At 36.8% G+C, this 25,981-nt stretch overlaps 2 protein-coding genes across 6 annotated transcripts; one reads left to right on the plus strand and one right to left on the minus strand.

The window, feature by feature from the left end:
* The first annotated feature begins 368 nt into the window (after nt 1–368).
* LOC122294163 (stomatal closure-related actin-binding protein 1-like) lies at nt 369–16,519 on the plus strand. Of its 4 annotated transcripts, none has more exons than XM_043102664.1 (13): nt 369–677; nt 1,224–1,548; nt 2,062–2,190; nt 2,895–2,987; nt 4,057–4,197; nt 4,802–4,870; nt 10,141–10,224; nt 11,219–11,399; nt 13,303–13,419; nt 13,752–13,810; nt 14,754–14,888; nt 15,918–16,067; nt 16,187–16,519. In XM_043102664.1, exons 2-13 carry the CDS (start codon nt 1,267–1,269, stop codon nt 16,229–16,231), a joined length of 1,485 nt encoding a protein of 494 aa, XP_042958598.1. In that variant the 5' UTR covers nt 369–677; nt 1,224–1,266; the 3' UTR covers nt 16,232–16,519. The 4 variants fall into 4 exon arrangements, with proteins under 4 accessions (XP_042958598.1, XP_042958599.1, XP_042958600.1 ...); XM_043102665.1 differs by having other exon boundaries at nt 1,249–1,548; XM_043102666.1 differs by lacking the exon at nt 369–677 and adding an exon at nt 688–841.
* Nucleotides 16,520–17,924: 1,405 nt separating this feature from the next.
* On the minus strand, nt 17,925–24,823 carry LOC122293375. 2 transcript variants are annotated; one of them, XM_043101931.1, is made up of 2 exons: nt 24,641–24,823; nt 17,925–19,729 (listed from the first exon to the last, which is right to left on the minus strand). In XM_043101931.1, exon 2 carries the CDS (start codon nt 19,658–19,660, stop codon nt 18,185–18,187), a length of 1,476 nt encoding a protein of 491 aa, XP_042957865.1. In that variant the 5' UTR covers nt 19,661–19,729; nt 24,641–24,823; the 3' UTR covers nt 17,925–18,184. The 2 variants fall into 2 exon arrangements, with proteins under 2 accessions (XP_042957865.1, XP_042957864.1); XM_043101930.1 differs by having other exon boundaries at nt 24,594–24,823.
* Between the last annotated feature and the right edge of the window lie 1,158 nt (nt 24,824–25,981).

Consider the following 25,981-nt stretch of genomic DNA (forward strand, 5'->3'; position numbering starts at 1 on the left):
AATAAATTTTAAATTATAGAAAATACAGTACTTTGGGATACAGAATGTGAATGCTCTTGATACTACACTAAAGCTTTCAAGTGATGTGAACATGATGTAAATATTTTAGTACTGCTATCCGATTTGATAAAAAAAAATTAGAGAAAATATGAATAGCCAAAGTATGAAAGTTTGTTTATTAATTTAGCGGGAGAAAGAAGCAAAAATGAGGAAGAAAGGACAGAAGAAGAAGACAGGGGACCGCCAAGAAGTTTCAAGTTTAAAGCGTACGCATGGGTCGTGACAACACGCTGGTAATCCCAATTCAACTCTCCCCTCACCACCCAATCTCAACCAAACCCATAAGGCCAAAACCATAGACAAAGTGTCACCATTATCATATGTATTTTTCATAGAAAGAATTCTTCATAGACTCTCTCTCTCTCTCTCTCTCTCTCTCTCTCTTGCTTTTTCAAAAAGCAACAACCCAACGCCCTTCTCTGTCTATCTTTCTTTGTTTGCATATTCTCTTCCTACAGACTCTCTCTCTCTCTCTCTCTCTCTCTCGCTCGCTCGCTCCTTCATCATGTCTAGTGGATGATCGAGTCGAAGGGCTCTGCCGTGCATCTGATCCAACGAAGAATCTTCAATCCTAAGCTCTCCATTATTTACTTCTTCCCACTTATTTTTCATCATCTGTGAGTCCAAGTCTCCCTTTTTGTCTCCATTGTTAACTTTTGTTCCTCTCTCTCTCTCTCTCTCTCTCTGTGAAATATAGTAAAAGGAAAAAAAGGAATTCGAAGAACTAGGGTTTTTCATTTCCTTTGTCTTACCGCTTGTTTTGAGTTCAAAGCTGAAATGGGTAATTGGCAATTGCATTTGATATTCTTGTTCCTTGCTTTTTCTGTGTATCCGGTCTGATTTCTCCAGGCTTTGCATATTATATGGATTTTTATACTACTGCTCGAATCAGCAGTGATCGGTGTGAGTTGTCTGGTTTGTTGTGTTTTTGACAAAAAAAAATTTCAGGAAATGATTGTAAGCCGTTTATGCAAAGGTTTCATCTTTTTCGAAGATCATATATTTTAAAATTTTAGAATAAAAACATTTTCGAACTGACCTCACCCTCCACATCCAATTTTTTATTACAATAAATTGAGTTTCCGTTTTTCGCTAGAGCTCAGCTCATTGGCGAGGTTGAGAGGTCTTTTTACAGTTAGTTTGTTCTTTACTCTTTTTTCCAGGAAGCTTACTTTTGTTGGTTAACAGAGTAGTTGGTCTGTCATTATGACGAGGGTGAGCCGTGATTTTGGTGACACGATGCAAAAAGATGCCGTCCCGGCAGTATCTGCGGATGTGATATTTAATTCCAGTCGTTTTCCAAATTACAAAATTGGAGCTAACAATCAGATTGTGGAGTCGAAGGATGACCCTAAAGTACTATCCATGAAGGAAGTTGTCGCCCGTGAGACTGCACAACTGTTGGAACAACAGAATCGCCTCTCGGTTCGTGACCTCGCGAGTAAATTTGAGAAGGGGTTGGCTGCTGCTGCTAAGTTGTCTGAAGAGGTTAAGTTTTATTTACAATTTTTATGCTCTCTTATGCTAGGAAATAATGTTCCGTTTGTGCTTATTCGTGACTTGTCAATTTTCCTAGGATTTCATTTTTAATTTTCGTTTCTCAATACGTTTTTCTTTGATTTTATTTGTTACTTCTTTTGGCTGATCTTTTGTCACTGAGTAAACTAAGGTCGTGGAAAGTTTGGTTCTGTTATTAAGGTTTTGGAAAATTTAATCAACTCAGTTAAGATGTGCCAATTAGAGTTACCACGCTCAGTTGAAAGAAGACTAAATTTTGAGTAATTCAATTTTTGAAAAATATAAGATGCGCAGATTAATCTATTGTATTTTGTATATCGTAGAGGGTTTAGACAGCTTGGAATATTGTTGGTTTGTTTCATGTGACAATGCTTCGTTCTTATGTTGCTTTTGTATCCAATTGGGAAGAACTATAAGCAATTTTTTCTGAGAAGAATGGACGATACAGAGAGAACTTATAAGCTAGTCATTTGTGGACTTCAGAATAGACTGAGGGAGGCAGCTTCATTGGAGAAACACGTTCTTCTGAAGAAGCTTAGAGATGCACTGGAATCCCTAAAGGGGCGTGTGGCTGGTAGAAACAAGGATGATGTAGAGGAAGCTATCTCTATGGTTAGTTCCTATAACATGCTCCTTTTATTTGAGTTCTTTTTTTCCCTTTCAGCATTCCTATGCCTTAAATCTAACACTTTTAGTCGGTTACTGAACTTGAAATGTAACTAAAATACAATTGCAAATGCAGTATGAAGAATACGCGAGAAGACAGCTCATCGTTTTGTTTTGAGTTCCTTATTAAAGTAATTTTGTAAATGTAACAGTACAATCATGAAATGAAACATAATTTTTTTTTTATCCTTTTTCATTATTCATTATTATATAAGATGTGTATGGCCCGTTTTTGCTCTTTTGAGGAAAATATATACTTTTTCCACTGTTTAATCTTTTGTGTTCTAATATGTTAGAAACTGCAGCTGCAGAATGTTTTACCTTTTGCTTCTTGCTTGAGAAATTCAATTGTTGTTTATCCGCTTGGCATTGGTTGGTAATTGTTCTCGGCCCGGTCCCATAAGCATATTTCACTCTTAGTGTCAGCTATATGTACTTGTGGTAGAGTATATATTGTTGATAATATTTCCATATAATAGAAAGCTGGGGTTGTCCTTGAATTGATGCTTTTATTTCTCCCCTATAATGGATATTTTGGTTGTTTAGGATTTTTGTTCGTATTAACTCCTTTTTGGTTAAGTATTAATTCTATCAATTCTATTTCCAAGTGAAGCAAGTAATGGCTGCCAAACTGTTGTCACTTCGTGTAGGTAGAAGCTTTAGCAGTTCAGCTGACTCAAAGAGAAGGAGAGTTGCTACAAGAGAAGGCAGAAGTGAAGAAACTAGCAAATTTTCTTAAGCAGGTGACATGGGTGATACAACTTTTGACAGCATCATGATTTTCATTAGAAAATTCTTTTGAAAACTGATACAATTCCAATGCATTGTAATGACTAAAGGAATTAAAAATTCATTGCATTAATGCTTGTGTGTAGCTATTAAAAAATTATTTTTTATAGGTTGAGAATATGCAATTTTTATACAAATATACTGAACTGATTTAGATGATGTTTTGATGGCTATTATCAATTATCAAATCCCTTGGAAGTTGTATCATTGGGACTGGGATGCACTTGATAGGTAGTGATTTATCCAATCATCTTAGAGTTAGTAAGGCTATTGATGTTTTAAGTTTGGACAAAGGAAAGATGGGAAGCTGTTTCTTTACCCAGTTAAATAAGTTTGATTATTTTCACTATAGCTAACAGGAAGCAATACCTTACAGTACCTGATACGATAGTTCTGTCAAGAATGTGTTCTCGTGGCGGATCCTAATATGTAATAACTTGCAACTGCCATGCTCTCACTCTCTATCTCTCTCTAGATCATCTTGTTTCTTAAATGTTTCACCTCTTTATTACTCAATCCATCCCTTTATCTACTCCAGATTTTCTTTTATAGGCGCTCAAGATATTTGCCCATGCTAAAAGTAACGCATAACATGCCTGTTTACTTTGTTCTGCAACGTTTACCAATGCATTATTTAGTGAGACATGAATCTTTGCAATTTTTAATGTAAAGTTAATGGCAAGATTGCATTATAGATATGAAAAATAGGGGAGAAAGCTTAGTTCTCTACCCTATTTATGTTATTTTCCTTCTTCATGTTCCACACATTTCTTGCCTCCAAATCAAGTACCCAGTACAGGAGTGGGAGGAAAGCTATGTCCTACCTCATGGCACCTCTGGAAACCCTTTTTTCTTTGGAAACTTTTCCCCAGCTTGCTCTGGTCTTGTGTTCCTTACGATACCACACAAAACCTGCTCTCTCTCTCTCTCTCTCTCTCTCTCTCTCTCTCTCTCTCTCTCTCTCTCTCTCTCTCTCTCTCTCTCTCTCTCACTGTTTTTTATTGCATTTGTTTTTTGTTTTAGGCTTCAGAAGATGCTAAAAAACTGGTTGATGAGGAAAGAGCTTTTGCTCGTGCTGAAATTGAAACTGCCAGAGCAACAGTACAGAGAGTAGAAGGGGCTCTTCAGGAACAAGAACGTTTGTCTCGGGCTTCTGGAAAGCAGGTACGTGTCCTTCATATATTTTCAAGAGTGCTTGGCTGCTGCAGCCCTAATGTAGTATTTGAGTTGGGTTTTGTTAATTTGAAAAGACTGGAATCGCTCCTGTTCTGCATAGCTAATATTCATGATCATTACAACTTTGCTATCCAAACCAGGCCTTAATCTTTTTGCGTCTATACATACATATGTTCATGCTTGTCCTTTATTGCTTAATGTAAGTCTATGCTTACTGGATTGGTGACTTTAATGGTTGAGGGTGGATATTCCTAGATAGTTGCATTGTGGTTTATGTACTCTTTAGTGGTGCCTCGTGTTTGAAACTTGGCAGTGTAGTGATTGGAGCATCACTGATATGACATACCTACTTTATTATCTATTTTTTTTTAAAATAATGATATTCATACAACTATTTTACACCCATCAAGGAACCAACCAATATGATAGTGCCACTTCATCAGAAGTATGAAGTTTTTTCATTTGAATCTCAAATTTTACATAACTGCCCTTTATTTAAAACAGAGTTGTTAAAAGAGTTGTATATGAGGTCGTGCCTGTATGATTACTCTTTTATCTTTTGAACACGTACTTTTTTATTTGGGACTTTTAGGACTTGGAAGAATTGATGAAGGAGGTTCAAGAGGCTAGACGAATTATAATGCTGCATCAGCCAAGCAAGGTGTACACTGGATCTCTGGTCTTAATTATATGCTTATCTTGTAATAAAAAATTCCCTTAAGATTTCTTCCCTTTGGGCATGTGTGAACATGTGTGCTGTCAAAGTTTTGTGAAGTTTTCATAGTTTTTTCTGTAACATGATCATATGTGGAGTTCTACATTGTTTCCTCTGTTAATCTGTTCATCTTTACGTTGTTTTCATCCAAGTCTGATTTAATTGTTTCACATGTTGTTTAATTATAAAAGAAAAAGTGTTTCACATGTTTGCTTTGTCCAGCTATTCAGGTCATCCAAATATGTTTTAATTGTTTAATGTCTCTATGCTTCAATAGAAATAATTAAAACTACTAAAAATGCTAATTAACTTCCTAAACTACCATTTTCAATTGCACCCATTATCTCCAATTTGACCATTAAGATCAATAAAAAAAGGATGTGGCACAATATTAATGATCTAATCTTAACTGATGGTGCAAATTTTCAAAATTTAGTAGGTTAAGGTGCCAATTGCAGTTCTGGTAATTAGAGGGTAAACTGAAAAAATTGTGGTAGTTCAGGAGTGCAAAAATGTAAGATTCTCCCATTACTAAATATAAAGTCCAACAATGGACATAATTTTTTTATGATCGAGTTTTATTCATAAAATAGGCAAAGCCCATGCATACAAGAAGTATACACGAGAAGTTCATGACTAGAGTTTACTACTGACAGTAAAAAGTCATGGACATTTAGTCCGTTACAAACAATGACCCCACCCATAATAAGAGTGTTTTAAAGAAGAAAACTTCCAGCTCCTCCATTGTTCTCTTTTGGTTTTCGAAGCTTCTATCATTTCGCTCCCGCCAAATAAACCAACACATACATATAGGAACCATTTTCTAGATTGCAGCGACTTGTGAATTACCTCAGAGGGCTCCTAGAAAATCTACCAATCAAAGAGGCATGACCCATGATAATCCAATTCCTACCAAAACAAAAAAAAAAAAAAAAATCATCCCACATGGTCTCAGCCACCTTGCAATGTAAAAGTAGATGACCAAATGATTCATGATTCTTCTTACACATGCAACACTAGTCCAACACCATTACCCAACGTTTCCTTAAATTATTTGTGGTAAGTATTTTGTCCAAAGATTCTATCTAAATAAGAAAAGTTGCTTTTGAAGGAGCTTTCGTCCTCCAAATACACTTCCATGGGAATGTGGCCATGCTTGGACTCGTTAAAACTTTGTGAAATGATCGGATAGTGAATTTACCTTTCTGGGAAGGGCTCCAGATCATCTTATCTTTGTACCCTCAGTCATGCTTACGAAATATAGTACCTCGTAGAACTTTGTAGCCTACAACTCCTAGTCTTGGGCTACCTTAGTGAAATCAATATGCCATTGAGGGATGCCATTAGAAAAGGCCAAGAGGTCCGGTATTGCTGCATCCTTTGCTCGAGCGAGCTCAAATATGGTAGGGAAAGTGTTTTGGAGGCTTTGTTCACCACAACATTTGTGAAACCAAAATTTGACACAAGAGCCATCGCTCACTACGATATAAGCATGTCTTTTGAAGGTATCCCAACCTTTTCTAATGTATTTTCACAAACCCACCCCATATGGACCACGTACATCATTCAAAATAGAGAAATAGACCCTCAAATATTGGATATGCCTGCTATTTATTCCATAAAAATGTAATGCCTTAATGGAAGGTCCAAACCATAGCCTATACTCCAAAAGGACTAGTCAATGATACAATTGGAGCCCCATTGGAACCTTATAAAAAGCAAGAACTTTTCCTTCCTAAGCAATGTGGGATCTCATACACCATCTACCCTTATCTTTATCATATGGGGCAACACAATCTCCCCCTTTAAATACCCAATGTCCTCATTGGGTCTATCTGTTGTAGGTGACACAGCTCAAGTTCCACAATTTTGGTTGGGATAGACTCTGATCTATTTATAAAGCTCCAATCAAAGGCCTAAACCACATGGTTTATACTCCAAAATGACTAGTCAATGATACAGTTGGAGTCCTATTGGAACCTTATAAAGAGAAATAACTTATCCTTCCTAAGCAATGTGAGATCTCATACGCCACCTACTATCATCCTTATCATATGGTATCACAATGTCCCCTCTTAAATTTTCAACATCCTCATTGGGCTTATCCTTCGTAGTTAGCACGGTTCAAATCTCACATTTCTGGTTGGGAACCTAGCTCTAATACCATTTGTAATGCCCTAATGGAAAGCCCAAATCACATGGTTTATACTCCAAAATGATTAGTCAATGATACAATTAGAGCCCAATTGGAACCTTATAAAGAGCAAGAACTTCTCATTCCCAAGTAATGTAGGATCTCATACACCACCTACCCTTATCTTTATCATATGGGGTAATGAGAGTATCATCAACAAAAAGTAGGTGAGAAATATCAATAAAGCCAGCCATAAATACCAATCCCACCCCCCCTCCCCCTTCCTTTTTTTTGATAAGTAGCCATAAATACCATTCCTTGCAGAGAAACCATAGAAGAAACCACCTTTCACAAGGCCAACAATCATCTTACTGAGTGCTTCCATGATGAACAAAAAGAGTAAAGGGGAGAGCAGATCCCCCTATCTCAAACCTTGGGAGAAGTCAAAGAAACCCACCGGTGAATCGTTCACCAAGATAGAAAAGTGGACTATTGAGATGCAAAATTCGATCCAATTAAGCCATTTCTCACTAAAGCCACATCTTGCAAGTAAATAAAGTAAAAACTTTCAATTGATGTGATCATAGGCTTTTTGCATGTCTAATTTGCAAAGTAACCCAGGTTCTTGAGATTTGAGTCAACTGTCTAACGCTTCATTTGTAATTATAACCGAATCTAGAATTTGTCTGCTTTTGACAAATGCATTTTGCGGCTTTGAAATTAACTTCTCCATCACTGTACTCAATTGATTCGCTAGCACTTTGGAGTTTGGAGAGAACATTGTAGACCCCATTCATGAGGCTAATGAGACGATAAAATCTCGAATATTCACGGACCCCACCTTTTTGGGAATGAGTGCTAAAAATGTAGCGTTGAGACTTTTTTCAAACCTGGCATTATTGTGGAGCTCTTGAAAACCCCGCATAAGGTCGCCTTTTATTACTTCCCAACAGGTTTGGAAAAAGCCTACGGTAAAACCGTCAAGGCCTAGAGTCTTGTCACTAGCCATACTCCTTATTACTTTGCTTACTTTATCTTCTTCAAAGGGCCTCTCGAGCCACCCTGCACAGTGTTGATCTAATGCTAAAAAAGCCAAACCATTTATTGTCATCTCCATGTTTGTTGTTCGGATAGGAGATGTTCGTAACACCATGCAATGAAGTTCTTGACAACTAACTGATTTGAGGAAATTGCTTCATCTACCATCAACATATCAATAGTGATGTTCTTTTGATGTGAATTAGCCACCCTATGGAAGAATTTCGTACACTTGTCTCATTTCTTAAGCCATAATATCCATGATTTTTGTCTCCATGAGATCTCTTCAGTTAATATTACTCTTTCAAGTTTTGAGATGACCTGGCTCTTGCGAGCTCTCTCGGATTCAAAGAGTTCTTGCCTCCTCCTCGCCCTCCAGACCTTGTAATTCCTCTAAGAGGGACCCCTCTCTGTAGAATCACATTGCCAAACACTTGTTAATTTCATTGTTTCAAATCATGTTTAAGCACTTTTAACTTTCTTGCCATTATGAAGCTTGGAGAGCCTTGGAAATCATAAGAAGACCACCATTGTCGAACCTTGTCTACAAAACCTTCAGATTTAAGCCGCATATTTCGAATTTAAAATACCTTCTGCCCCCTTGTATGCCTCCACAATATAAGATGATAGGAAAATGATCAAAGCATACCCTAGGTAATCTTCTTTGGGTTACATCTGGAAAATTTAACTCCTATTCTAGAGTTAGCAAAAAATCTATCAATTCTCGACCAGGATGGGAGTTCATTGTTGTTGGACCAAGTATATGTACCTCCTGTTAATCAAATGTCCATGACCGCCTATTTTGAAATGAAATCAGAAGACTCCCTCATAGCTAGCGCAATATAGGATGTACCTGACCTTTCGCTTGGGAAACGAGATACATTGAAGTCACCCCCTATCCAACTTGGTAACTCCCACCAACTAAGAAGTCTCCAATTCTTCCCACAATGACCTTCTTTCTGAATCACTATTAGGGCCGTAGACTCCTACGAATGCCCATTGGAAACCGTCTTCTACATTCACGGAGCACTTGTATACCTTCTTGTGTACTTGGGCTACGCCTATTATTATTAATACTACCGTTTACTTATCAAAAAAAAAAAAAAAAAAAAAACAAAGGAGCAAGCCACAGTGAAATCATCCACAGATTCCTCCAACCTTTCCACCACCTTTTTATTGAACATAATTAGAACACCACTGCATGCTCCTTTAACAATGGACATAATTATCTGACAGCTTTTGTCATGGGTCAAGTTTATGAGGTATGTGTCTGTACACAAATTATGCCTATGGCCTTCATCCATAAAACTCTTGATTACTTATAAAAAAACAAGAAATATTCTTAGGCTGGAATGACTCTCTAGGGTGGATGGAACTTCGAGGACTATAGCTGTGAGCTTATTGATTTTGATTTTAGCTATGGGGATTTCTTGTTTCCCTTGAAACCTCAAGGGGTTGGCCCAAGTGGTGAAGGCCTTGGTCTTGGGACATCACTTCCCTCAAAGTCCAAGGTTCAACACCTCATGGGTGCACATCCCCTGGTGAAAAGCCAGCGATTTAATCAGTTCCATGTAGGAAAACTTCCGAGGGTGTGGTGCACAGGACCGGGATTTACTCTGCAAGTGTGGATCCGAAGGGCCCTACCTTGGAGAGGTTTCCCGATCAACCTCCGATCAAAAAAAAAAAAAAAAAAAAAAATTCTTGTTTCCCTTGACTTGTAAAAAAATTTCCAAAACTCAGACAGAGCTGGCTGGTAGATGAGATTGTCTAGACATCAAGTTTTTCCACCTCGTTTTTTTTCTTTTTCTTTTTCTGTTTAGTTATTTTATTTCTAGTGTACCCGGGTATTCTTTGAGCTTTGTAGTTGAAAGACAGCTCATCCTCCTTTTTATTAGGAAAACTCGTTATCCTCCAGCCATGTGCTGAAGTAGAATATCATCGCTATTGTTTTTGCATTCTGTACATACATGATCTCTTTTGATCTAAAAAATATTTACTGTATGTTCTTTTCTTAATGATGAGTAAATAAAGCATTAATTTCTAGGTTATGGATATGGAACTTGAGCTTCGAGCATTAAGAGCACAGCTTGCAGAGAAGTCTAAGCATTCTCTTCTGCTTCAGAAAGAGGTTTGTTTATTACTTTGCACTATATTTACTGGTCAAAAAATATTTTGCTCTATTTTTGTAGGTTTTGTAAAATTTGACGTGTTTTGAAGTGTTCTTGGCTTAATTTATGCTAACATATGCTTAGTTTACAGGTGCCACATTTTTTTTATTGCCTTAGCTTAATGTGAATAAATTGGTATGGTACATCATAGGTTCTGTAAGGGTCCAAGAGAGCCAAGTGCATGCATCTTTGGAGTTCATGATATGATTATAAAGTTAGTTCATATTAATGTCCTTTGGTGTGGGTTCTTAACTTCAAAGCTTGAACAATTAATGTATGCATGTTTTTTAGGCAAAGAGTTGCAATAAATGTTAATAAGGAGCTGGAGTTTATCCTATTGGAAGATTGTGGTGACATGATTGTGTTTCTCATGCTCTTGATGTCATTTTAGTGTTCTTACTGTCAATCATCAATTATTTTGTTTGTTCCTTATTACTTAAAAAAAAAAAAAAATTGTTTGTTCCTTATCTTGCCTTATTTATATCTGGAAATGAGGAACATATTGCATGAATTAGCTGATCTGACGAAACAGATCATATTCTCCCTGCCCCCTTCATCCTCCTCCCCATCTCTCTTTCTCATGAACCATATGCATGAAATAGGAATGACCCGAATTCTTGTGTTAAAGGCTTTGTTGAGACAAAATTACTTGTGTGTACTTATTAGAGGTGGGCCAAAACCTAGCATTAAATATCCCTTCAGAATTCTAGCTATGTCTTAGTCCCTTCTTTCTTATTTACTGAACTCACTGAATTATTCAGCTGAATTTTCATAACTAAACAGAAATATTTAGTTGGGGTATGCTGGTACATGTTTTTACCATGGATTTGTTGATCTTTGCGGTGTGTGTAGTTGGCTTTGCTGCTGTAGCATAAATGAAATTTCCTCGCATGGAATTTCAAGTTCCTCCATTTATTATATATGCTTTTAAGGTTTCCCCCATATCTTCTTCAGCTGGCAAGGAGCAAGAGGGTTGTGGAGAACGGTTCCCAGATATTTGAATTAGATGGGCATGAAGCTTTAGGTTCATACTTGAGGATTCAACCTTGCTCTGATAATGCTCCAGAACTTTTTAAATGCTCGATTCAGTGGTATCGTGTATCAGCAGAATTTGGAAAGAAGGAGCTTATATCTGGTATATGTGCAGTATTAGTTGGTGTTTTGCATTTTGTGGACTTTGGTGCCGTGCTTTATGAATAAATTACCACAATGATTGCTCTATTGTGTTATTCCAAAATACCTTCCAAGTTTATGCCAGATATTTATGCTTTTTCCTTTGCAGTATTTCCCTTTTTGCAACAAAAGTTTATGGCTGTGTCTTTGAATTGTCATTAAGAGTATATGTCATTAAGAGTATATGATTGGAATGATTGTGTGAAATAGAGAATGTAGAACATATATTCATAAGTTGTGCATTTTCATTTGTTCTCTAGTGGTCAAGGACTGAAATATTGTCATGGAAGGTCCTTTGGCTCATACTCCCTTAAGAAAATGTTCACACAATTATAAAGACTACATGAAAGAACTTAGTAATATAACCTGAAAGTTATTCTGAAAATGCTATTACCTTGGTGTTAGCTATTCCCTTGTAGGGGCAAAATTAAAGGAATCTTGGTTGACATGGTTTTGTTTGTATGCCTGGTATGCATTGTATTGAAGACTTGAATATTAACAATTCTCCTAGACGAGGGCGAGACCATATAGATGGGTGATGGTAGTGAAAAGTCACATGCTGGCATCTAATACAACAGCAAGCGTGGCCATAGTTGAGAACTGAGATGACTGGTTGACAGACCCCTATTGAAGGCTTTGTAATGTATTTCAATGTAGCTGACACATGCCATTGAGAAGATGCAGTTGACATGTAAATAAAGTAAAAAATATCAAACAGTCATGACATCCCATTGACAGTGTTTTAAATGCATTAATTTTGTAACTTCAGTTCCCCCTTCTTTTTTATTTTAAAAAAATGTCTCTCAAAGTGAAAGATTAAGAAGGATTTGATTAATTTAGTAGTTCAATCTCTCAAATTGCCTATCTTATTAGCACAGAATATATATATGGCAGAACAAAGCTTGATGAAGCGGAATTTTGGTTTTGCATAAAAGTCTTGGTTGGCCATGCTCAGTCTTCTCTTGGTCCTTGTCTATTCTCTCCATGTGCTTGATCTAGACTTGACATAAGTTACAGTCATGTAAATTTGTTAGTGCTTAATGAGCTTTGTTGTTCACCAATTCTGGAGAAGGAATTCATAGAGTAGTAGGCCTAGTAAGGAGTTTTCATTAACAGGAAAATTTCCTTGAGAGAACTCTATATAAAGAGGATATTAATCCCATCCAGCATAGGCAGGGAGAGTTCATTCATCAACATAGAGGGAAACTAAACAATGAAGCTTGGGTTCAGTTCCATTGAATTCAAAATATCACTTTCCCACATTTAACTTGTAGGTATTATGCCTGTGTACCATTTACCCTCAAATTTGACCATTCAAGTTCTAGTTTTTGAATGTCATAAAGGTGGAGCTCTCAGCTCTCTCAATTGCTTGTGCTGTCCCATTGCTTCTCAACATAGTTGCTTAAGCTTGGTAGTGAAGAAAGACGCAAGCCCCCTTATTGAAATATTGGATGAGGTGGAACAGGGCTTAAATTAACTAGAGGCAGCCTAGAATGTTTTTTGTCAAAATGATAGAATCCGCATTTCTTCCATGTATCCTTGAGGTGCTTTTAAACTGTGGTGGAAACCTTCACAGCTGGACTGCATCGGACATTTCTTTTCTGCCCAGGCAGGGCTAGTGTGACGTGTAAAGTAATGCAAGTGCCAAAGTCTATGCTGCAGAGTTCATTTGTTGTAAATATTTTCCTTTTCAAATTGTTGATCTCTTAGATGAGTAACCAATGAGCATGGAAAATGGTATGAATGTTTGTTAAATCTCTGAATGGCCACCCTGATGTACTTCTAGTTTTTATATCCACATGTTAAATTTTTATGAATTGTTTGCTGCCAACTGGTCATTTCTGATTCAACTTTCCCTATCTCAGGAGCTACCAAATCAGTTTATGCTCCTGAGCCTTTTGATGTTGGAAGGATCTTGCAAGCTGACATTGTTTCAGAAGGACAGCAAATCACATTGACAACTGCTGGTCCTATTGATCCAGGTCTAGTTTTGATCCTTACTCTTAAGTGTTGTTTCTCTGATGCTTTTTATTTTTACTGGTTAGTTATACATGCACCTAGGGGGTCTTTAACTGATGATGTTATCATCTTCCATGTTCCATGAGGGGAGGAGCTACCATTAGAGCTGGTATTCATTCGTATTGTTTATGTGGGTTCAAAATATGAGTTTGTAGGGTTTCCATTTAGCACCATTTATTCAATATTCTTAATATGACATCTTTGTAGTCCTCATATAATCTGCAATGAATGTATGCTTGTCTATAATGTTAAAATGAAATTAAAAAAAAAAAGGCTGATTGATTTTCTTGAGCAGCTGCTGGTTTGGGAAGCTATGTGGAGGCACTTGTACGGAAACATGATGTTGAATTCAATGTATGTTGTCCTAATTCTATTCAGGTTTATTTTCTTGTGCATAACTAAATGTATATCAGCTTCAATATCTGGTAACTTTTCAGTATTCTTGTTATAACTACGAGGATTTAGTTTTAAGGGGGATATGCATCATTTTTCTGCTTGTCTTGATGATGATACTAGGTTCACTGTTCTACTTCTAGTGTGTGCACTGCTAGTCATGAGTGGAGCTTAGACTAGGCTGACCACCCATTGATTTAATCATGATCTCTCAATTCTTTTTTTTATATACAGGAGCATCACTGATTTAAACCATCAAAAAATAATTTAAACCATCAGGCACTAAGGCTAATACCTTCCCCCCCCCCCAAAAAAAAGAAAAAAACAAATGCCTAGGCAGCGTTGCTCTTTATCCACTTAACACCTCCCTACCTCTACCTGTTCATATTACAACTGAGTAGAGATCTCATCATCAAAGACCCATGGGGCATGTTCGTGGGTCTCATCTTTAGAGAGGACGAAGAAAGAAATAAAAAGGAGGAGAATAAAGGAGCAGAGAAATGAAGAGGAAAGAAAAATGAGAGTGCTGTAATCAGTAGATTAGGGGCTTTTTTATGTACAAGGGTATATGGGCGGGCAGGTAAAAAGGGGCAGGTGGGATACACCCACCCCCCGCCTGCCCGGCTCAGGGTACCATACAGGCCAGGCTGACATGCGGATGGGCCAGGTGATGGGGGCCACCTCTGCCCCGTCTCCCTATTAGGCACAAATAGGTTTAAACCCATAATGCGGTAAGATTTGATATTGTTGACTTCAGTCATCTGCTTGGTTTTATCGTTTCAGAAAAACCACTAGTTGTTATTTGTCTATTTTTTGACTGTCGGAGGATGTTAGGGAATATCTGATTTTAATTTATCTCCTGGACGTCTGGTATTTTTTGACAGTTGTTTCTCACACTTTACAGGTAGTTGTTACCCAAATGAATGGTGCAAATTACCCATCAGAATCCATTCATGTGCTTCATGTGGGAAAGATGAGGATAAAACTCTGTAAAGGAAAGACAACAATTGCTAAAGAATACTATTCCTCTGCAATGCAGGTATGGCTGATTTTAAATTTGTTTTGGGCTTGAGAAGGGCCAAGAAGGGTTTGGTATTTATCTCCTGTCGCTTATTCTTTAAATATGATTCCTCTGCAATGTAGACATTGCATTTACTCATGGAAAAGGGAAAATGAGATGGGGAGTGTTATGTGAGGGATAAGTTAAAGTGGAGCACAATGAATATATAGAGATATATATTTATATATTTATTACTGGTAACTATATTGGATCATTTTGAAATATCTATAGTAAAATATGATAAAAAGCTTACACTTCCTCAAGGCTTCCGATGAAATATGCAATGGAAAAATAAACTGACTATTTTGGATTGACAACTTCTAAACATCACACGAAATTTAAGCTCCATTCCTTAATTTGAGCGAGCCATCCTTGACAACCTCCAAAATTTGGAAGAATAACATCCAGCAAGCTGTCTTTTATTCTTTAGAACTGAAGTTTTAATATGATTTATGCTGATTTTCACAGCAATTAGCTTGTAATTAGGTTTACCTCTTGTATACTTCCTGTGTACTTGGGTTATGCCTAATTACGTAATTAACTTATAAAAAAAAGTTTTAAAATGAAAGGAAATAATATTCTTAATGCGTCTCTCTCTCTCTAGTGTACCTACGCTTTAATTATCGTTGATTAAAAAATTTCTCTTGAACCGAGCTATATACCTGCATCTTTGGTTCCCAGCCAGTCTGACTGGGATATCCTTCATTTTGATTGTTTTCTCCTTCACTTTCCAAAATAATAATTTCTTTTCTATATTACCCCTTGCATGCGCATTTGGTGGTTCTTATTATCTCAAGTTGTTTCCTCCCTCACATGCTACTAATTTACTGAATTTTCTGTTATTGTGATTTGTTTATTGTAGACCCTTATATATTCTAGCCTTAGTTTGGCTGAAACTTCAACGGGCTTGGGATTTTTTGTTTAGGAAGTAAAAGTATTTTTCTTTCAACCTTGGCCCCTCGACTGAGTGTGGTTTACCTTGCCTGACACTGTTTTCTAATGCTTTAGCTATGCGGAGTTAGAGGGGCTGGGAATGCTGCAGCTCAGGCATTATTTTGGCAAGCAAAGAAAGGACTTTCCTTTGTAATAGCCTTTGAATCGGATAGACAAAGGAATGCAGCTATTATGCTGGCCCGGAGGTTTGCTTTTGACTGTAATGTATGTACTCACTAAATTCTTTCAAGCTGTACCTCAGATTAAATTCTTTCAAGCGTTTGAAATTCTCCTCTCTTTTCCCTATGGCTTATGTAATCGATTGCACATGCTTAAAATGCCAGATCATGCTAGCTGGACCAGATGACAGAGCTCCTTTGGGAACCTAACTGACTTCTGAGGATCTCGCTTTCACCAAGTTATAATTATTTGAGTTTTTCGACATATCATGTATTATATGTTTGCAATAGTATAGATGGCGTTGTATAATGGTGAGATGGGGTTCCATTTTTTGTTTTATTTTGATTCTTTTGATCCTTTCTTCTCCAACAAGGCATTTTTTTTATTTGCCGTTGTCAACAATCATTTGAAGAATGACTGTACTGCTGCTCGTTGTAAAAATCTTTTAACACATTACTTGAGGTATTGAATGATTGATATATTTGGTGACTGGTGCATGATTGAGCGTGGCTGGAGTTCAGGGTTGCATTGTTTTTCTATGAAGAATGATGCATAATATCAGAGTTCATTATAGGAGTTTGCTTGCCACCCCGTTCAAAAACACTTCGATCTTTTGCTCATTTTAGGAGTTTACTTGCCATGTTAGACATGAAGAAATGCTGCAAAATGAATTGTTGGGATCGTTGAACATGTCGAATTCACCAGGATGGAGTAGTGGGTAAGATACAAGGGAGTGTTACAGAGAACTAGAATCCATTCAAATTGTCGGGTCTCCGATTAACACTACATCTAAATTTCTGCTGAAACATTATTTAGAACAGTAACCTGTAAATTTTAAATGTTTTGAGTGTCCAAATATGAATCCTAAAATTTTGAAGTTTCAAATTCAATGGAAAATGGCACCTTGATCATGTGGTTTTATTTAAGTATTCAAAACATAATTTTTTGGGTAATAAAAGATTAAATTATATATTGATGGTAATATATTATTTAAAAAGAGTAATGAATAGTTTATGAAATATGTGAGGAAAAGAAGTAAGAAGAGAGAATATTTTAGATAATTTGTGAATAATAGTGAAATAATTTGTAAATAGTAATAAAATAATTTTATAAATAGTTTATGAATAATGGTGAAATAATTTGAAAATATTTAAAAACAGTTGTGTTCCCAAATAAGTCATCAAGTCAACTCCAAGATTTTATGCTCAAGGGCATCTTTTATTTGTTTTCGGGGAAATGCTACACAACCTACCAACACACCACACTCCACTTTTTTTTAATTTTTTAATATTTTTTTAATATTTTTTTTTGAATTTATTCTTTTTAAATTAATTTAATTCTTTTATTCATTATTTATATATTAAATATTTAATAAAAAATAAAATAATAAAAATTAAAAAAAATGTGGAGTGTGGTGTGTTGGGAGATTGTGAAGATTTTTTCTTGTTTTCGTTTCTCAAATAGACGTGCAAATACACGAGCTTGTACGACTTATAAAAACTGTAGGATATTTATCTGGTTTTCTCTAATCATCAGTAGGGATTAGCTGATTAATTCTCCCGACAGACAACTAGGATATATGCGGCAAAGCAGTGTCGGATTTTCATCGCTTACATTCTTAGACAGCCATAAAAAGTGAGAGCAATATTCAATGAGAAATGCTATCTGTACAAAGAAGAAAAAAAATGGTAAAGTGATGTAACTTGATATAACTCGTCATATTTATTTTACAATGAAAAGAGTTACAACCTGTCATAATTTTAACTAAAATGGAGATTACAGATCATGGGTTCGTCCCATAATTTCAATCTCCCTTCTAATAAAGTAACTACATATCTATTTAGTTAAGAAAAGTTGGAGATGTTCCTGATATATATATATATATATATATAATTACTAGCATTAGAGACCTTAATATACTTCATTAATAACATTTAAACAAGTCCTTACAAACTGTTCATATAGGAGAGACAAACTCTATATTATAGCACTTTATAATTAATTTCCCTCGAAAGAGAGAATAGGGCATACTCAATCAATCTCAACTAGGTAAACAACGTCCAAGCCAGGATAGTTGGCCACAGCATAGGAGAAGATACCAATATATGACGTCCTTTTAGCAACATAGTTGAGCCAAGATAGCCATCCCCATAGCTAGCTAGCTAGGGCCTCCTCAATGGCATAAAAATGCACCGAATATGAGCAGCGAAGTCACATTTTTCACAATAATAGAACCAATGGTCTGGATTTCTTCTCTCCTCACATATAAAACAATAATATTCTCCAGAATCATCTTCGACACCATATGTGAGTTTGAGAAAATCATGTAGATCATATTCATACCTAGCTACGAGCGGAAGACTTGCACATCCAAAACACAGGGCAAAATCGCACTCAGTACATACAAATCTATGCCTGTAGTATCCATCGTTGATCAATCTGGAACAAGCTTTGCACTGGTCCGTTGAATATATAGCAAGGAGAAGGGAATGTTGATGGCTTTCATGTTTCAAGGTTTCCGGGAGTGAACTACATTGAACATCGAAGCTGAAGGAATTACACTCATCACATGTGTAGCTAAAGCCCTTGCGATAGCATTCACAAGCTCTGCAATAGAACACGCAATCACCCCTTGAGACGAGGGTGAGAGGGTGTTGGTGAAGCAAGTGCCGCTTCTTTTTGGGTAGTTTAGCACATGTTTCGTGAAGGAAGATGTTGCACTGCTCACAATTGTAAAAAGAGGTGTCCAATAATATCAGTTGCCTACACCCTTCACAAAACTTATCGTCGAGTTCTTTATTCATGCTGAGACATAAGCTATGACGTTGATGATCACTGCAATGTTTGATCTCCCCAAGTACCGTTTCACCCTCATCTTGTAGGTTTATCTGCTCATGAAATTGCGAATCAAGAGTTATATTACTGGAGTCTACGGGGCACGACGCCTGCAAATCGTAAGCGCAAGTCAAGTGGGCCACATAATCACATCCTTGATCACAATAATAAGCCGAGTACTTCGTGTCCATCTTTTTGCGGCAAAGTTTACAAAATACGTCGTCTGGCTTCTTAACTTGGCATAGAGAAAAAGCGTGAGTGAGGGAGTGATCATGAGCAAAAATCTTGACCTTTCGTGGAAAGTGAGCACATTTGGTATGAATCAAGAACTGGCAGATGCTACACATGCTAGCAATGTCCTTGCTTTCCACACCACAGGCTTCACAAGTGAACTGAATCTGCTTAAAGATGGGGGTAAACGTGTGTTGAGGATGATCGTCCCCAGTATTATTGATTCTCCAGCGAGAAGCACATTTGATGTCAAGGGCAAAAGAGCAGCTATTGCAATGGTAATAGAAGTTTTTGCAAGACTCGAGGCATGCAACACAATATCTAGACCTTCTTATATCTTTTGATGGTTGTTCGAGAACAAGGGTGTGGTTTGGGTGCATGGGGTGTTGTATTTCATGGGGCAGTTCATAGCAGGATTTATGCAGGAAAAAATCACATACAGTGGAGCATTTGTAACCGAGACCCACCAAGGATTCCTTGCAGCCTGAGCAAACTACTTCCTTTTCTCCATCACCTTCCAATGCTTCGACAAAGACTAAGGGATGATTGTGGCTGAAATGTTTCGTCTCCATTTTCTATAAAGTTCTCTCTGCCTCTCTCTCTTTTCCACACACAGATACAACGAACGGAGATGTAGTGATCTGCAGATTTGGGATAAGAGCACTGGTTAAGCATTATCAAATTATGCTAATAAAAACAAAGTAATGGTAGATACAATCATAGGTTGTACAAACACCACGCATTCCTTTTGAAAAATAGCAGGGTCTATTATTAAAAAATTATTTTTTATATGAATCTCATATTTATTCACTTGTTTCAAAAGGAGTGCAACGCGTTTGCGCATTCTATAACTACAAATATAATTTCTCTAAACATTATTTACATATGCTAACAAATATTGGGTGTCTAAATTTGTAATTCTATAAACAACCAGCTTGCGGCACCCCTGCGGCATCGGCTTGCCACATCAGCCGATATTAAAGAAAAAAAACATGAAATAGTCGAAAGGAGGGAAATCGAAATGGGTCTTTGTTTTCTCACTGAGAGAAAAACCAGAGAGTTCCTGTGAAGCTCCTGTGAAGTATTTCATCTTTGGTCACCGTCGTTGGTGAAGGATTCCGGTTATTGCGATCGCCTTCGTCACAAAGTGTAGATATCTGAGTCACGGTTGTCGTCGTTGGTGAGAGAGAGGTCTACGGTCACCATGAGAGGTCCACTGTGATCCGGTTCTTCAAAGAGTGCCTTTTTTTTCCCTTCCTGTTGTTCTCCTAGTTTGACATTCTTTTCACATTTCTTCAAATTTCGTTTTAAAAAATTTTTGGTAACATGGTTTCGATTCTGTTTGTGTTGCCTTTGAGAATCCAAAACATGTTCCTGATTTTGCTTCTATAGCTTCGAAGGTTGTACCGATTACTTGGTTCGCCGTTGCAGTTGGTTGGTTTCGGTTTTGGGGCAAAGGAAACATGGAAGTGAAGAATCAACGTTCAATCCTGAAAAATTACTTTGACCCAAACATTTCCTTGAAAGACTCGCTTTGAAAGAAACTGATCAAAGTAAGTAATAGCTATGTAAGCCGTATGAGATTTAAAACCAAAGATTGCCCAAGTCCTTAATCTCCCCTACACCTTCTCTTTACCTGCACCACTCAAGATAGCCCGCCTGGACTGCAAAACCATAGGCAACGTCCTCATCAAAATTGATGCTTTTGCAGAGCTTGCTGGACATGGCCGTAAGGAAATATCAAGTGACAATCAAATATGTGAGAAACAGTGGGGAAACGAATGTATACTCCATCAGGAAAGAATTGAAAAGTTTGGAAAATATATGTTTGTTTCTCAAGAAAGTGTAGGCAAATAAATGAATCTGAGTGATCCCCTTTCTCATATGCCCGAAAATCGCTTGAGGAGATGAGAAGCAGAGAAATCGTATGGCTGGAGAGATAGAGGCAGTGAGAAGTTGAGAAACTGAAGATTGATTACCCCGGGGTCAAATTTCCATCGAGTATCGAGAGCCATCCCGATGGGTTCTCCTTTTTCAATCATTGTATGGGCTTTGTTTGGAAAAATTGATGGGAGGGAATGTAAGAGGAAATAATTTGTGGGAAGTGATGGAAACGAAAATCGGAGAGGGAAATCTAAGTGTGAAAAAAAAATGGAGCTCATTCAAAAGCTGAATGTGGAGAAGACGAAGAGAGGTCTGCGGCTTCATGAGGAGTTGATATCGTGGAGAAGACGAAAGGTAATCGTGGGGATGGAAAAGACGAAGGTGGAGAGAATAGAAAGAGAAAAGATGGACTTCATGGGCCCCCAGGGGATGGAGGCCACCAGAGCCCCTTCTATCTTCGAGCTGCAAAGAAACGACCTCGTTCAACATTTTCGCCACGTCGGACCCGTTGCCGCAGGGGTGCCGCGGGCCGGTTGTGTATAGCATTATCCCTAACAAATATACTGAATACCAACAGTTTCATTGTTATGAAGGAAGAAAAGGAAGAAGAGATGAATAGCAAACGTTTGATTTGTTTGCCTTCTTACCTTCTTAATATCCAACAATCATCCCAAATCAGCTAATACAACGCAAGAAAAAGAAGAAAAAAAAAAGATCTGGAGGCAATGACTTGAATTTTACCCATTTCCCACAAAGGGGCCACTTGAAGCGGTTTTGGTACAGTTAGAAAAACGGATTGCAATACTATGACTTTCACTATCTCTTTTTCTCGATCATTGGTTAGGAGAAGTGAGAATATAGGAAAATAGCAAGTGGCAGATGGTTTGAATAGTAGACATATGACTGTCAGTGACTGTGGAGGTGCACAGAGGCCACAAGCCACTCTTGGAGAGAGGAGGTTAGTTTTTAGATTCGAGGCCGCTGACCCAGATAGCGCTGTGTGAGGTGACAAAAGACTCCATGATGTGGTGGCACTTGATTTTCACACTCAATTTGAGTCACGTGTGAGATGTATGCACCATTCTTTTTTATGATTACTTTCTGTCAGCCAAAGGATCGGCAGTTAGAGAGTCTTGTGGTGTGGTGTGTGGCAGTCGTGGATGGCTAGAAAGTAGTATATTGGCAAATCTCTATGTTATGGTTGGAAAACAAAGAAAAACTTGTCCACTCAGACTCTAACTCAGAGTCTAAAAAATCGAAGTTCGGAATCGGAGTCAGATTTTAATATTATGATATATGTAATAGGCAATTGAGTGGCCTAATGGTGCATGCATGGGTTGCCTCCTCTCTGGCCAGGGCGGAAAGGGCAAGACGGGAGAAGGAGGCTCCCCCCTTTGGACGGAGACGAGGAGATTTTTAGAATTTGGCTGAGAGCATTCGACTATAGAGAGAACGAGCAAAAATGAATTACGATTTTGAGTATCCCTATTATTCTCTATCTTTAGTAGTAATATTTGAGTGCAACTTCAGGCCGGTTGGGTAACTAGTGTCAATTTACACCAACAAATCACAACTTGCCAAGTAAGAAATGAGTAAATCACAACTGCAGGACAGTTGGGCTGTTATAGATAGAAAAACAGCCCTCCATTGACACGATTACACCTAGGAAAAAACACAATAGACTGTGTAGAACTCACCGCATAGAATCACCGCAGGTTTTCTCTTTTAAGTAAAAATCTGAACTTTCTCACTCTTCTGCAAGTCTTTAGAGAGAGAGAGAGAGAGTATGAGAGAGCTTTAGGAGGCAGCCATTTGCGTCTTCGTCGTCGTTTCGGAGCTTAAGCACTATGAATTTAAGCTTTACAAAGCCCCGAGTTTTTGATCAGCTACTGAAAAGGACCTTCTAGAAAACGCCGTCAGTCCGAGCTTCGAGTGAATCTCCTTCATTTCCTCTACCTTCCGGAGTCTTTCTGTGGTTTTGGGTTTTTTTTTTTTTTTTTTCATAAGATTAATTTGTTGATTGTATGCCATGGGATCGTGTCTGGACTTGCATGGAAGTTTTGATTTTGTTGATGATACAATCGGCTGGCATTTGTAGATTGGCTTCCAAAATATGCTTCATTATAATATCTTGAATGAAATAACGTTGATTGAAGATTTGATTTTACATCTCGTATAGTGGTCAAGCTCCGTCCTTGCCACTGTCTGGGTCGAGTGCCGTAGGAGATGAGAATGGGGTGGGATTTCGTTTAGTTGGGATGGTATGGAAGACGAAGGAGTGAGGAAGGGGACAGTATTTGTGGGTCTATGATCAAGTGTATGTAAGTGTAGCTTAAAAACACTACACTGCTTACGTGGCGTACAACAGTTGGAGGGCTGCTTAACGAGGGAGAGCAGCCGGACCGCTCCCCAGCTTTTCTCTTATTTTTTTTTACAGTTCTGATTTATCCCACCCTCCGTCGCTCTGTTTCTCTCAAGGACCGAGAGCGCTGTAGGCATCGACGAGAGGTGGTGGTATTTACATTTGAAATCGATTCTTCCACCGAAATCCATGGAGGCTAGAGTTAGGGTTTTCTTGTACCCCAGCAATATATGAGCTCTCAGGTTGTGTACAATGCCCGATTGGGTATATGACTGAGTTATGCAGATACTTCTTTTTATCAGATAAATTTATGTCATATTTTGAAGCCAAATCGTTTTTGTTTATTAAGGTTGGTGGATGGAATATTGTTTGAATTTTCTAGTTTCGTAAAGAAGTAATTGCCACCTGTTTGTTTCTTGATTTAAGCTTTCAGAGTTCAGACTATCAGTATTTCATAGAAATGGATATTGAGCAATATTGGTTTTAGGTTTTTTTTTTAAAATAAAGGACGAAAATAGCCGTTGCTTTGAGGAGAGAGAGAGGGACGAAAATCACTGAGGAGAGAGAGAGCGGAAGGGAGCAAGGGAGAAAATCACTGATGATGTATCTATTGTTGCATCTGTTGCTCCTTCGCCAAATGCTCTGTTGCTTATGTGCTGTAGATCTGCTTCAGCAAAAGGCTGGTTGGTAGAGAAAGAATACGAGGAGGAGGGAGAAGATGAAGATACTGGAAGAGAGAAGGCAGAAGGAAGAGGGGGTTTAACTGGATGCACATCCACCATAAATACGATAAATCAACTGTGTTGAATTTTTACTGGTAGGTGAGAAATACACACCCGACCCGACCGCTTTGAAGGCTTTCCCATAATATTTTCCTGATAAAAACATTAAAAAACGTAAAAGTCCAAAAAAAAAAAAAAAAAACCTTATTCCAGATAGAAAACTAGTCTGCCAGAAAATTATTCACAAAAGCAATTTGGTGTGTTTGGATGTTCGGAAAGAAAGAAAACAGATCACAATGTAATTTCAACTTGGAGAAGATGGTCGCTAAGCTACAAAGAAACCATAGAAGAATGCTTCTTCAACTATCTTACGATTCAAAAGGATAAACTGTATGGCTAGTTCTCCCACAATTACACACAGAGACAGAGAGATTATAAATCAGCAAGAAGCAGTATAAGAATTACACAAATTCATAATGAAACTGAGATTTTAGTAATTAAATTAACTACTTATAACAAATAAATAGATTTGTTCACCTTTATGATGGAGATTACCAAAAAGAAAATTCACGAGAAGTACATACTGCTGGAATCCCGCTGTTCCATGAACAGAAAATCTCTTTTCTTATTTTCGGTTGGTTTACTGCAAGTCTTCTGTATCTGTTCTATCTTCTCTTTCATTCAAAAGGGAATGCTATACCGAGATGTTCAGTTTGGGATCGTCGAGATCTGTACGGTTTGATAAAAAGTAACAGAGCTAAAGCTCTCTATCATTGTATTTAAGAGAGGAAAATGTCTATCATTGTATTTAAGAGAGGAAAATGTAGTTATAAGTATAACTGTATATATTAATATGTGTATTAATTTAATATGATTGGTTAAAAAATAAATTTTATTAAAAATAATATTAATTTAAATTTTATATATGAAAAAATTAATATTATTATGTAGATTAATACGCGATTTTACTTATAATTGACAAAACCCTTTAAGAAAACCCTACTATACCTTTAAAAAATGACCGCTACATTTGACCATTCGTCTAGAGCGGGCTCATTGATTATGTTGCTGCTTTTATTAAACGAGGAGCACACTTTTGTATTATATAAAAAATCTAAATTATTTTTAAAATTTTATTAAAAAAATTTCATCCGATTTATTTTAAAAGAATTGTAAAATACAATTAGCTACTAAAACCGCTGCATGTAGTGGTATTATTCATCCTGTAAAATTATTATTATTATTATTTTTATTTACTCCTTTTTTTTCTACTTTAATATTTATCATGTAAGCAAATTTTTTTTATTGTTCACCATTTAAAACACATATATTTTAATTTCTTATAAAAAAATATCTTGGCAATATTTTTAAACCAATTTTTTCAATTTTTGGTTTTATTTTTAATTTTTATTTGGCTTATATATTTTTGTTTTACATGTATAAGAATGAATTATTTTACATTATATATAAAAACAAATTGTAAATATAAAAAATATATTGATATTGTAAATTTATTGGTAGAGAGGAAATATTCAAAAAGAATAAAAAAAATTAGTTAAATAATGTGACATCCCGTTTTTACGTGTATTTTCACTGAAAGAGTTGTTTTTAATTTAAATAATATATTAGTTCTTTTATTTTAAATTATTGTATTTTAAATTGGTTTTATTTTATTGATGTGGTGTTTAATTTATTTTAGTCATTTTATGGTAATTAAGGTGTTAGGTTCGACAAGCTTTGGGGGAAATAATTAAATTTTAAGTTTTAGATTTCGTAGATTCGGATGAGTAATTTGGTGGCAATTTGAGCTTTAGATTTTACAAGCTTTTAAGGTTAATGTTTTGGATTAAAGTCACCAATCTTGAGAATTTCAAAAAATGATTTATTATCCATTAATGTTTTAGAATTTGAAAGATTTGGGAGAA

This window comes from Carya illinoinensis, chromosome 14 (genome assembly GCF_018687715.1).
Source record: "Carya illinoinensis cultivar Pawnee chromosome 14, C.illinoinensisPawnee_v1, whole genome shotgun sequence".
NCBI lineage: Eukaryota > Viridiplantae > Streptophyta > Magnoliopsida > Fagales > Juglandaceae > Carya > Carya illinoinensis.

Bases quoted from the DNA above. Each gene is read 5' to 3' on its own strand.
- LOC122294163 (XM_043102664.1), top strand. From the start codon at position 1,267: ATGACGAGGGTGAGCCGTGATTTTGGTGACACGATGCAAAAAGATGCC. The intron at 13,420-13,751 runs GTCTAGTTTTGA...TTTCTTGAGCAG, and splicing joins TGCTGGTCCTATTGATCCAG to CTGCTGGTTTGGGAAGCTAT. The intron at 13,811-14,753 runs GTATGTTGTCCT...CACACTTTACAG, and splicing joins AACATGATGTTGAATTCAAT to GTAGTTGTTACCCAAATGAA.
- LOC122293375 (XM_043101931.1), bottom strand. From the start codon at position 19,660: ATGGAGACGAAACATTTCAGCCACAATCATCCCTTAGTCTTTGTCGAA.